General features: G+C 51.4%; 1 protein-coding gene across 1 annotated transcript in view; it reads right to left on the bottom strand.

Moving 5' to 3' along the window:
* Positions 1-536: 536 nt before the first annotated feature.
* Positions 537-10,292, bottom strand: part of TNFRSF21 (TNF receptor superfamily member 21) — a 34,244-nt gene continuing 24,488 nt past the window's right edge. Inside the window, 3 exon segments of the mRNA XM_050893596.1 lie at positions 537-1,034; positions 1,934-2,074; positions 2,077-2,152. Coding sequence (XP_050749553.1) covers positions 805-1,034; positions 1,934-2,074; positions 2,077-2,152 — 447 coding nt within the window. The 3' untranslated portion in view covers positions 537-804.

Raw genomic sequence — 10,292 nt, 5'->3', positions numbered from 1 at the left:
CCGCCTTCGCCTCCCCACGTCAAGCACCGGCTCCCTTCGGGGCCCCGCCGTTCCCACAAGTGGCAAGGCAAGATAACTCCTTACATTCGACTGAAGGCAAAGGACCTTTTTATCGCCTCAAAGTTTGGTGGGACTGACCCTTTTCTTTGCGTTTAAAGCGCTTCTGCTTTAGCGTATAGGAGCGCGATGCATTGTCCGGGTGAAAACCATACAATAAATAACCGTGCTAGTAAAATCTCAGCAATGGATATGAGCTATACAATAGTACATTAAAAAAAAAAAAAAGTCAGCTCGAGTGGGAAGTTAGCTGCATTAAGAGACAGTAACCAGCAACGACTGGGGTTTTTTTGCGTGTGTTTGCCATTTACCACTCCGAGGCGAAGGGAGGTGGTGGGAGACGGTCACTCCGAGCGACAGCTTTGACAGAAGAAGTGGGTTACAGAGCAATCCCCAATTCGATGTGTTAAATTACATCAGATTCGTGGTCTTTTAGTTCATTAACTGCATTTTTTTTTTTTTTTTTTTTTTTTTTTTTAAAGTGCATCGACTGATCTGATTGGAATGAGAACAAGGAGAAGAGATGCTCGGGAAGGGGGCAGAGGGTGCAAAGACTTGGACTGAGCGATAGTTAAGGTGGAGGGGTGCAACGCTGGCAAACTGCCCCCCCTCCAGAAACCAAGGACACCTCAACGAAAATACTGGCCATATATTCTACAACAAAACCTGCCTGCATATTGTCGGTCGTCTTAACGAGCGCCAAGCTAGCTCTAGCAGATATTCGGAGAGTGCGTGGTGACCCAGTGCCTACAGTAAGTCGGGAAGGTGGCTATAGACAGAGTCGAGGAGGGTCTGGCTGGCTTCCTGGCTCTTGACTCCGGCGATCTCAAATAGCCTGTCCAGCTTGTCTTCGGCCTGCGGGATCTCCTCTATCACGTGGAGCTCCTCAGGGTTGAGGATGTGCAGCATGTCGTCGAAGATGGGCTGCAGGTCGCAAGGGTCCAAGCGCACCTGGCGCAGGACGGTGTCCTTCTTTTCTGTAGGAGGAAAGGAGAGGGTGGTCAAGAAACCCCTCAAGAAACCTCCGCTAACCAGGGCTTGTTCTCCTTGGAGACCTCGGTCCATCCCCTGGTGCCACCTCTGGAGAGGGACACGCCACCAGGAGAATTGAGGGAAAAGGTGGAGGGTGATGAGTGATGGGGAGGGGAGAAGATGGAGAAGCCAGAGCTGCTGAGGCACCTAATCCAGGAGCTCGCTAGAGCAAACACAGCATTTATAAATGCTGAATGGCCAATGTGGAAAAGGGAAGGCAGGAGGGGAGCCAAAAAAGCTGAATTCTGCTCTTTTGAGCTGTTTTCCTTGGGTCAGCTTCACTTCCGCACCCAAGTATAAATTCTGGTAGCTTGACTGAGCTCAGTGTTTCACCTTCATCAGAAGTTAAAGAAGATTAAATGCAGCAAGTTAAATGCAGTAAATTAAATCCCCTCAAAAAAGGGGGGGTGACTAACAGTGATTTACATCCTAAGTCACACGCTGCAGCAAGCAGGACCAAGGATAAAAAAAAAAAAATAATTCAATCTTGAAATGACATTTTTCTGGTGTCATCTCATGCAATAACGTACAGGCCAACGCAACAGCCAAAAGTCAGGAGAAACCCCCCCAAACATCCAGGGATGCTACAACTTCTCTGGCAGCACTTCAAAGAGTTAAAAGCCTTTAAAGGTGTTTTCCCCTCTCAAATCTTTATCACCTTTGCTAACAGGATATTCTGGTCTGGAATGAGGATGTGATAAACGTATCCTGGAGAGCCAGTTCTCCCAGTTTTTTACTTTAATGATACCATGTTGGGTGGCTCTGCCACATGCACTGACAGCAGGGGACACACCGTGGCATCCCTTTGGTCCTCCCGCTCCCCCCCCGGGGCTGATTTTGGTACCTTTGGTAATAAAAGAGCCTGTCCGGCTGAGCGCGGAGGAGCCGCTGGAGGTCGAGTCGCACCGCAGGAGGGGCTCTGCTTCGTCGACAAAGAAGCATTTCTTCTCCGAAGGAGAGGGCTCCACGGTGAGGACAGCCGCCTCCGGGGGCTTGGGGCTGGGGCTGGCGCGGGGCTGAGCGGGCTGGGGCTCACCGGCAGTGCCAGTCTGTCAGCTTCCAGCTTGGTGGGGAAGAAAGAGAGGGAAAATTAACTCGGAGGGACGCTACGCAATGGGCTCGCACTCAAAACCATCTGCATCCCGGCTTTCAACACACCCCAGCCGTCCTTGGCAAGTGGTCCCCGCATTTGGGTGGCCTCCGCCTCCCAGGGGACCTGCTGATGCAGAACGGGCACCGGAGGTGACCTGGGGAGGACATCAGCGCTGGCATTTGGCACGTCAGTGCTCAACAGGCAGAAGGGGCAATGCAACCTGCACTCTTGGTAGGAACAACTACAGCACCAGGATTGCGCACGCAACCACAGCAGAGCATTTTAACTTGGTTTTCCTTCTCACTCTCAGTTGATTAAAGCTCAAAGCACAGCTCTGCGGGGCAATAGGTGATGATGCCCAAGCAGGTAAGCTCCCCCAAAAAACCTGCTCCATAGCTATTGTTTGCTAAAAGCAAGGCATAGCCCGGCTCCATGCCTCCCGCCAGTGCCGAGGCTGCAGGGCGAGAGCTGCGAGACCCCTCGGGGACCTCCGCTGCAGCACACTCCTGTGACCAGCTCCACTGCTAACATTTCGAGTTAATGATTTGTTTGCCCCTTCTCACCCTCGCTCCTGTGAGCGCCTCATTAAAGCGTGATGGAGAAATCCATCGCACCAGACTCCAAGTTCAGGGCCAGGAAGGACAAGCAGGGGCTGGCATTGACCACAATGTCACCCAAGTGCCTTTACTTTTTGCTACCCTGATGCGAGTCAAGGGCAAGCGTTTGGCTCCACGGTCACGAAGACACAGAGAGCAGCAAGCGCTGCTGGGACACGCCGTGCTGGGAAGCGGCACCATTTGGGTGCGGGCATGAACCCGTTTCCTAATTTGACTGTGCTCTGCATCTTCCTTCTTGCATCTCCTTCCTACCTGCATGACAGCAGCCAACATTATCTACCCTCCTCTGTCTCTCAGCATCCCCTCGGGGTGCAAATCTCAAGCAGAGCATTTCTGGTTCCCATTCCCTGCAGGGACGAGAGGCTCGGGGCAGTATCCCCACATCCCTGGCTGGCAGCTTGGGCACCTCTGCAGGTCACCAGGTCCCCCCAAGCAGGTTGCTTTAAGGACCATCTAATATTTAACTTCTTCCCAAACCCCGCATCCCTGCTCGACCTGCCACAGAGCAGAACTGCAAACCCTGTCCACGTGCAACCCGCTCTCCCAAAAGCATTTCGCAACCTTGTTTTCTTCTTCTACAGAGGGAAGACCAGGCTATTCCTGCTAACATGCTTTTGCCTACTACCCAGGGATTAAAATGCAAAATTCAGATTAAAGGCTGTGGGACAGGGAGCTGCTGAGCCACCTCCGCGCCGGCATGGATGTGCCTGCGCATTCCTCATCCGTGTCGAGGAATTTGCCACCCACAAATCACATGTCTGCTGAGACGCCCATTAGTTCACATTAAATTAACATTGAAGCCTGTTCCTGGTAGAATAAAAGGTTTTTTTTTTTCCCCTCTATTGAAAATAAACAGGGGAGGATTTGTTCTAGCTCAGCATGTTACACAATAAGCATGTTAAAAATAAAAGTCAGCTTTAATTTTTAATTAAAAGAATCTGCCTTCTCCTCTGAAACTCCCTTTCCAATACAGCTCATCGACAAGAATCAGCCTACTGCCTATTGGGGAAAAGCAAGGGAAGGACCAGAACAGCAGCTGGCCGCTTTCCAAATTGCAACACGCTCTGATTTCCCCTTTAAAAAAAAAAATAACCAACGGGCTTTAGGGGTTAGTTTTTCCTCGTGCAACTCATCTATTTAATATCCAGCCGCAAACCCACCTCCTCATTTCCAAAAAGGGGCCTGACGGCCAAGGAGCAATTACAGGGAGGGCAGGGAGCAGCCGGCTGCCCCGGCTCTGCCTTCCCAGCAGAGGGGAAAAACCCTTCCCAGAAGCAAGTCATTTGGAGTTTAATTAAACAGCTGCTAAAGCAACTGAGGTTATTTGACTGTAGGCATCCCGGGAGCCCAAAGCTTTCCAAATAGCTGAACGGTTGCGAGCTTGAGGCAAAGCAAACAGGATGCTCGGATGCGTGTTAATATTTAAACCGTGGGAAGAAAGTGAGTGGGAACGAGGGCTTTGAAAGGCCGGGCAAAGGAAAAGGTTGCTGCAAGGTGAAGCCTGTGGAATAGGTGTAAAAATACACTATTCATAGCCAGTGACTCATTTGCTCGAAACCACCTTGGCCATTCCTATTTTTAAGAACGGTGGCGCTCAAGCGAAACCGAGCTGTGGCTGGAGAAAAAAAAAAAAAACACAAACCCAACAAACCCCTCTGAAGCTCTTTTGCCTTTCCAAAGCCACCGCATTTCTCACCTTTCCGTCCTCGTTGCAGGGGTCCTGCGCTTGCCACTGAGGCTGCATTTGCACCTGCACAGACAGACACATGGGAGACTGTTAGATGCACGGTCCAGCGTGAAAACGGCAGGCGCCGCGGCGGCTTTGACGCATCAGCAGCCTACTGCGAGCGGTCAGTCGTACCGGGGCGCTCTGCCAATTTTTCTTTCCTTTTTTTTTTTTTTTTTGAGCACTGCAGCAAGAGGTTTGCAATGCCAAAAAAAAAAAAAAAATATCCTAAAAGCTCCTGTGTACTCGCAGCCCTTTAGGATGCGGCTCAAGCACCGACATCCTCTTGGATCCCAATGCATCTGGGAGGATGCTCTAAGCAGCTCAGGGTGTCTGAAGGTCCTTCCTAAAAGGAAGGAAAGCGGACAGAAGGGGATGGGTGCAGAAGATGACACAGGCTTGGCTTTGTTTTTCTTTTCACAGCTGTTCCCAACAGCTCTGTTTGAACTGGTTGGTCCCATTTGCTGCCTTCGTTTTACTGTACCGCAATAAAAACTCAAGTCGGACAAACAGAAACTGCAGCTGCTCTGCTAATGTTAGGAAGGAGCAGTCGTAGGCATTAAAAAAAAAAAAACAAAAAACAAACCCTCCCTTGGGCAATGCTTCCCTGTAATTCCTTCTGCAGCAACGAGGCGGTCATAAAAGCCGGTGGCAGGTTTGCTGCTGCAGAGGGTGGCTGTGCACCCTCCCAGGATGTGGGGGGATAAATTTAGCACCGAGGCGGCCGTTTCCCGGATTCCCTGCCAAAAGATGACACCCGGCTGACACCAGCCCTATTCCCAGGTCTGTTACGCCTCCGTAGGGAATGCAGGAGGAGAAACCCCGGCACATGAGGCAAGGGAGGGCCGGCCTGGGCGGCCGCCCCGCACAGGCAATGCTGCAGATGCAGGGTGGTGTCGGCAGGGGATGCTTTCGCTATGGTCCCCACAGGCGTAGGGAGGACCTGCTTGGATGAGCAGCTTCATGGTGCACATGGTGTTTGGGGGTCCACCTTCAGGGCAGGCCAGACCAGACCTTGGAAGGTGAAACACCTCATGGCCGGGCCATGAGGTCTCATCGAGGTGGCAGAGAGATGCAGCGATGGTGCGCAGGTGCTGCAGAGCAGGAGGTAAGCCCTTCGCCAGGATGGGAAGGGCACGAGAGTGCTCAGCACCCTAGGGTGGGAAAGCCCAAATGTCCTCTCTGTGTCCTTCACCTCACTGGCCAGGTTTCAGAAGAGCACTCGACACCACCTCTGCAGTGGAGCCGGCCTCCCTCAACACAAGGCAGCCCTGGAGAAGAGCTACTCAAGTCAAGCCTCACGCGACCCAGGACGGGCAATGCTGGGTATGGGGAGGGTTTAGATGCTATGACCAAAACGCAACCACCCATGGAGGAAGCAGCTCTTCCCCACCGGCCCGGGCCATTCATGGGCCAAGTGCTTCTCCAAGCAGGAGATGGTGTCTCCATGAGAGCTCCTGGTGGCTTCTCCTTTCTATGGATTTGCCTACCCACTTTTTCAGCTCAAACCATGAAGAAGAGTTGATGAAGCCGTGACGAAGAGTTTCCAAACTCAATTACAGCCTGAGTAAGTCGGTACCAAGTTCACCTTGTTATGACCCCACCATCTTCTAGTTTCATCTTATGCTCCCAAGCCCATTATACTGCAAATACACAGACCCAAGGAGATGTGGCGACCACAGCAGGGAAACCTCAAATATACCTGCATCTACTATCAAGTTTATATTTTTCTGTTTATATTATTTATATTTGTATTACTTTATAAATTACTAAATTTTCGTTTATTGCACATTCTCCAGTCTGGTTCAAACGCCACCTCGGTTTGCCGAAAATCAACTCATGGTTGGTTTAGAGCAAACCTGGAGGAAAACAGTGATTCCCACTCCAGCAAAACCCAACCAGCCCTATCCCTTCCCCAAGGCTCTGGCCACTTGATCCTACAGCTTTGTGCCTCAAGCAAAACCTGATGCACGTCCAGAAGGAAAAATTGCATGCAATTTTGTTTTTTCCTGGCTGCCTGGGCATTTCCCAGCCCTCGGACGGCAGCCCCCCGGCTGGGAAATCCATCCAACAGCTTCACCCTCGCTCCCCTGCGCAAGGTTAACGCAGCACAAAGTTAATTGCTAATTACTGGGTCCAGCCCAGTTCTGCTTTGCCAAAAGAGGAAACAAAGAGGATGGGCAGGAGCTGTTGGAGGCTGGATTTGGGGAACGCTGCTCCAGGCTCTTGAGCACCCCCCCAAGGTTTTGACCTGCCAAAGAAGAAGAAAAGGAGCCAAAAGGTGTTGCCGCAGCCGCGTGCCTGGACACGGGGCTGCTTTCACATCCTCTTCCCCTCTGGCACCCCCCAAAAACCCCACGGCTTAACCTCACACCAGACCCAGCCCTGACATACCTGCTGATTCACGGGATTATCTGCGGCATGCAATTAGCCACGGACCTAAATCTCATTGGGCTCAGGGCTGCAGCCTCCCCTTCTCCATTTTCAACATCTCGCTTATTAATTTATTATTTTTTTTAAGCTTTGCTGAGGCTGTGCTGCTGACTGCTCTGAGCAACCCTGTTTGCTTCCCCTCCATCCATTCCCTGAAATATTTCAGCCGAGGCCAGCAGAGCCATAAATAAAAAGATAAGAGCTTAAAGCATTGCTCACAGTAGGACACTTACGGTAGCCAACGTGGCCAGCCATGCCAGCAACGCCCCAGGCCAGCCTGGGCAAGCACAGACACCCATGGTATCTGCAAAATGCTGTTGTGCACCCCAAAAATATCCCACGATCCAGTGCCTGCGCTGCACTGAACCTTTCCGATTTTAACCCCAAAATGGAGAACCGCAATTTGCTGGGATAGCAGTGAAAAACCTCTCCCTTTCCCCCTCTCTATCCCCTATTTTTGTTGTTGTCAGCACCACTAATTTGGGGTGTGTCTGTGCTCACTAAACAGTGCCCAGGCTCGCATGCCGCTGCCCGGCAAACCTGCCTGCAAGGGGAGAGATCGTGCACACCTTGAGCTGGAGAAGCGTTCGTGGCCGGGGCCAACCTTTAACAGGAGCCCTGTGAGTTAAACGCACCCCCAAAAAAACCTTCCTGGACCTGCTGCGCTCATCGTATTTTCTGGATCAGCTGCAAAAAAAACCCTAGCAAAGCGATTCAGAGGGCTAATCTCGTTTTAACCTAAATTCATTCAGCGCGATGCAAAACCAGCATAATCTCCCGCAGCTAAAAAAGCCGGCAAGCCCTTCAGCGGAGCTGTTCCCTACCTGAAGGAAAATGTTCCTGCCACATACCGTAATGCTCCAGAGACTCCCATTAATTCCCCTATTCCTATTGGGGGTTGTAAAGATTTGGATTTCAGAGCCCAAAAGGCTGCCGAGGGAACGGGGCACTACAGGAGAGAGCAGCTTTGCCTCCATAGGTTTCACAAGCTGAAGCCAGACGCCAGATAAAGGATTTGGGACAAGGATATGATAGTGGGTGGGATGGGATGGTGAAGGGAGGCTGGCTGGGTTTAGGGTACCAATTTGCTGTCCGAGAGCTGTGTCATTCAATAACACAATTTTTACTTATGAGTTGAGGGTGTCGGTGCTTTCTTCTGACACAGGACAGTGGGGAGAGATGGGGAAACCCCCTTTTACACCCAGCGATGCCGGGCAGGGCCAAAGGCATCATGGACAGCACAGCCACCCGCACCTCCCTCCCGGGCTCATCTAGGACACACCAGCACACATTAGAGGCTCACTGCTGGTTCGGGTCACCCCAAGGGCATCATGCTGTTAGCCGGAGGGAGGATGCATGCGTTTGCATTACTTATGAGAGTCCTCACTCCCTCCACAGCACAAAAAGCTCTTTTTACTATTCTTTGTTGGTTTTTTTTTTTTGTTTTTTGCAAGACCGCTTCCGCAGGGCCGGTTGCTGGAGAGGTGCAGCGCAGCACCCACGCCTGCCACCAGTGGGGCGACCCCCTCCTTTGGATCAAACCAGTTTGGTACGGAGGGAAACCGCCTCCATTTGCGTCTGCACAGACAAATCACCGGAAGTCAAACTTGAATTAGCTCTAATTAAAGGCTTTCCAACCAGCAGATTAAAAAAAAAAAAACAAACCCAAAATCGACCTCAGTGTGCCTGCTCCCAGCATTGAGCAATCAGCTGCCCCAGCCGCTTGCGGTCTGGACTGCCATGATGCAGCTCAGCCGCTGGCACAAGGCTTCAGGGATTCGGTCTCCCTTGCACAAGCTGCTTCCCACAGCTTTCTGCATCCCTCCCAGGGCCATTCCATCACCGCCCGCATCCACAGCGCAGGAGCCAGTTCAGGGAGAGGAGGCAGACAGGTTACAGCAGGTAATACCTTGCAGAAACACAAGGTGCTGCCATGCTGAATCTGCGCCCCGAGGTGCTTTTGAGCTTTGACGTCCCACGTGCTGCTTCAGCGCAGCAACCAGTCCAGGACATTCAGGGCAGAGGAATGGCCAACACCTAAGGTTGATCAGGAGGGATGCTCATCCAAAAAAGCCTGATCACATGCATGGGGGAGGAGGACGTGCCAGCTTGGGGGAAGTTTTAAAAACACCTCCTTTGCTGAAATGAGCCCCATTTCTCATGTGGGCCCACCTGAGCCACCTGCTCAAAAGATCAGCAACCCAATTTTACCCATTTCTAGGAAAACAAGTGAAAGCCGTGGGGGACCACCAGGCTCCAGGTGCTGCTGGATGCCGGGGAACACGACACACTTTTTAAAAAACAAAGAGAAACACCTTGCAGGAGAGCTGGTCGGGAAGTCCAAAAGACTTGCATACAATTATCCATGAGATTTGGGTTTGCTCATTCTCCGGAGCATCCGCTCACTCCATTTTCAGAGTCATGGGCATGTGCAAGCCAACAGCTCGTGGTTACTCCATCAGCGGGAGTCCACCATCCCAACAGGTCACTCAATAAACCCTGTTCCCGGAGCTACCCCTCGCATTTTTGTGCTGTTTGAGAAGCACCACCTGATGGTCTTGGCCAAAACAGTGCAAGGCTCGGGAGCGTTGGGCACCGCACAGCCCGATACTGTTGATTAGGCGTTGCGCTGACGAACAAGCCCCACGTTTTATCTGATGTCCTAGCCCAGCGCTTTGCTGTAGTATTCAAAGTCAAAGCAGTAACTAAGAGGACAGAGGTTACTACCTGCTCCAGGAGAGCAAGAGGACAACGTGTCCTTCTGGGACATCGCACATACTGGAAACTTTAATACACATGTGCAAAACGACAATTTTCTCCACCTCTTCCTAACCATAGCTTTGTCTCAGGCTTTTCATTTCGTTTTTTCCATCTTTGATATAAAAAAAAGGTATCTTGGAGCACAGTAAGAAATGAGAAAGCTACATCCTGCTTAATTACCAGGAGCTGGAAGGAAGAAAACAGCAACTGAATGGGAGCAAGAGCAATCGGGCAGCTGGCAAAGCGCACCTATACAAAATTTGGGCAGGACGTACAGGGCAATGCTTGGCACGCACCTGACTCGAAGTCTCTCAAAAACAAGCCCAGGACTCCTGCTAACGCATCAAAACCTGTGGTTTCACACTTGGTTACGAGGGACCAAGATGTTCGGTACACTAAATGAAGTCATGTGGGATACGTGACACGGTGAAGGGACCACGGTCCCTCTTACAGGGGGAAGTTTGGGATCGTCAAAACAGGATTTGGGAATCCCCTGCCCCAACAAATGCTCTGCCCCACAAGCTTTACTATAGATGAAGGTCCACCTTGCCAGGCCCCCACCAAGTGCCCAGAG

This window comes from Gymnogyps californianus, chromosome 3 (assembly GCF_018139145.2).
Source record: "Gymnogyps californianus isolate 813 chromosome 3, ASM1813914v2, whole genome shotgun sequence".
NCBI classification, from domain to species: Eukaryota; Metazoa; Chordata; class Aves; order Accipitriformes; family Cathartidae; genus Gymnogyps; species Gymnogyps californianus.
This window is presented reverse-complemented; position numbering and strand designations above follow the sequence as displayed.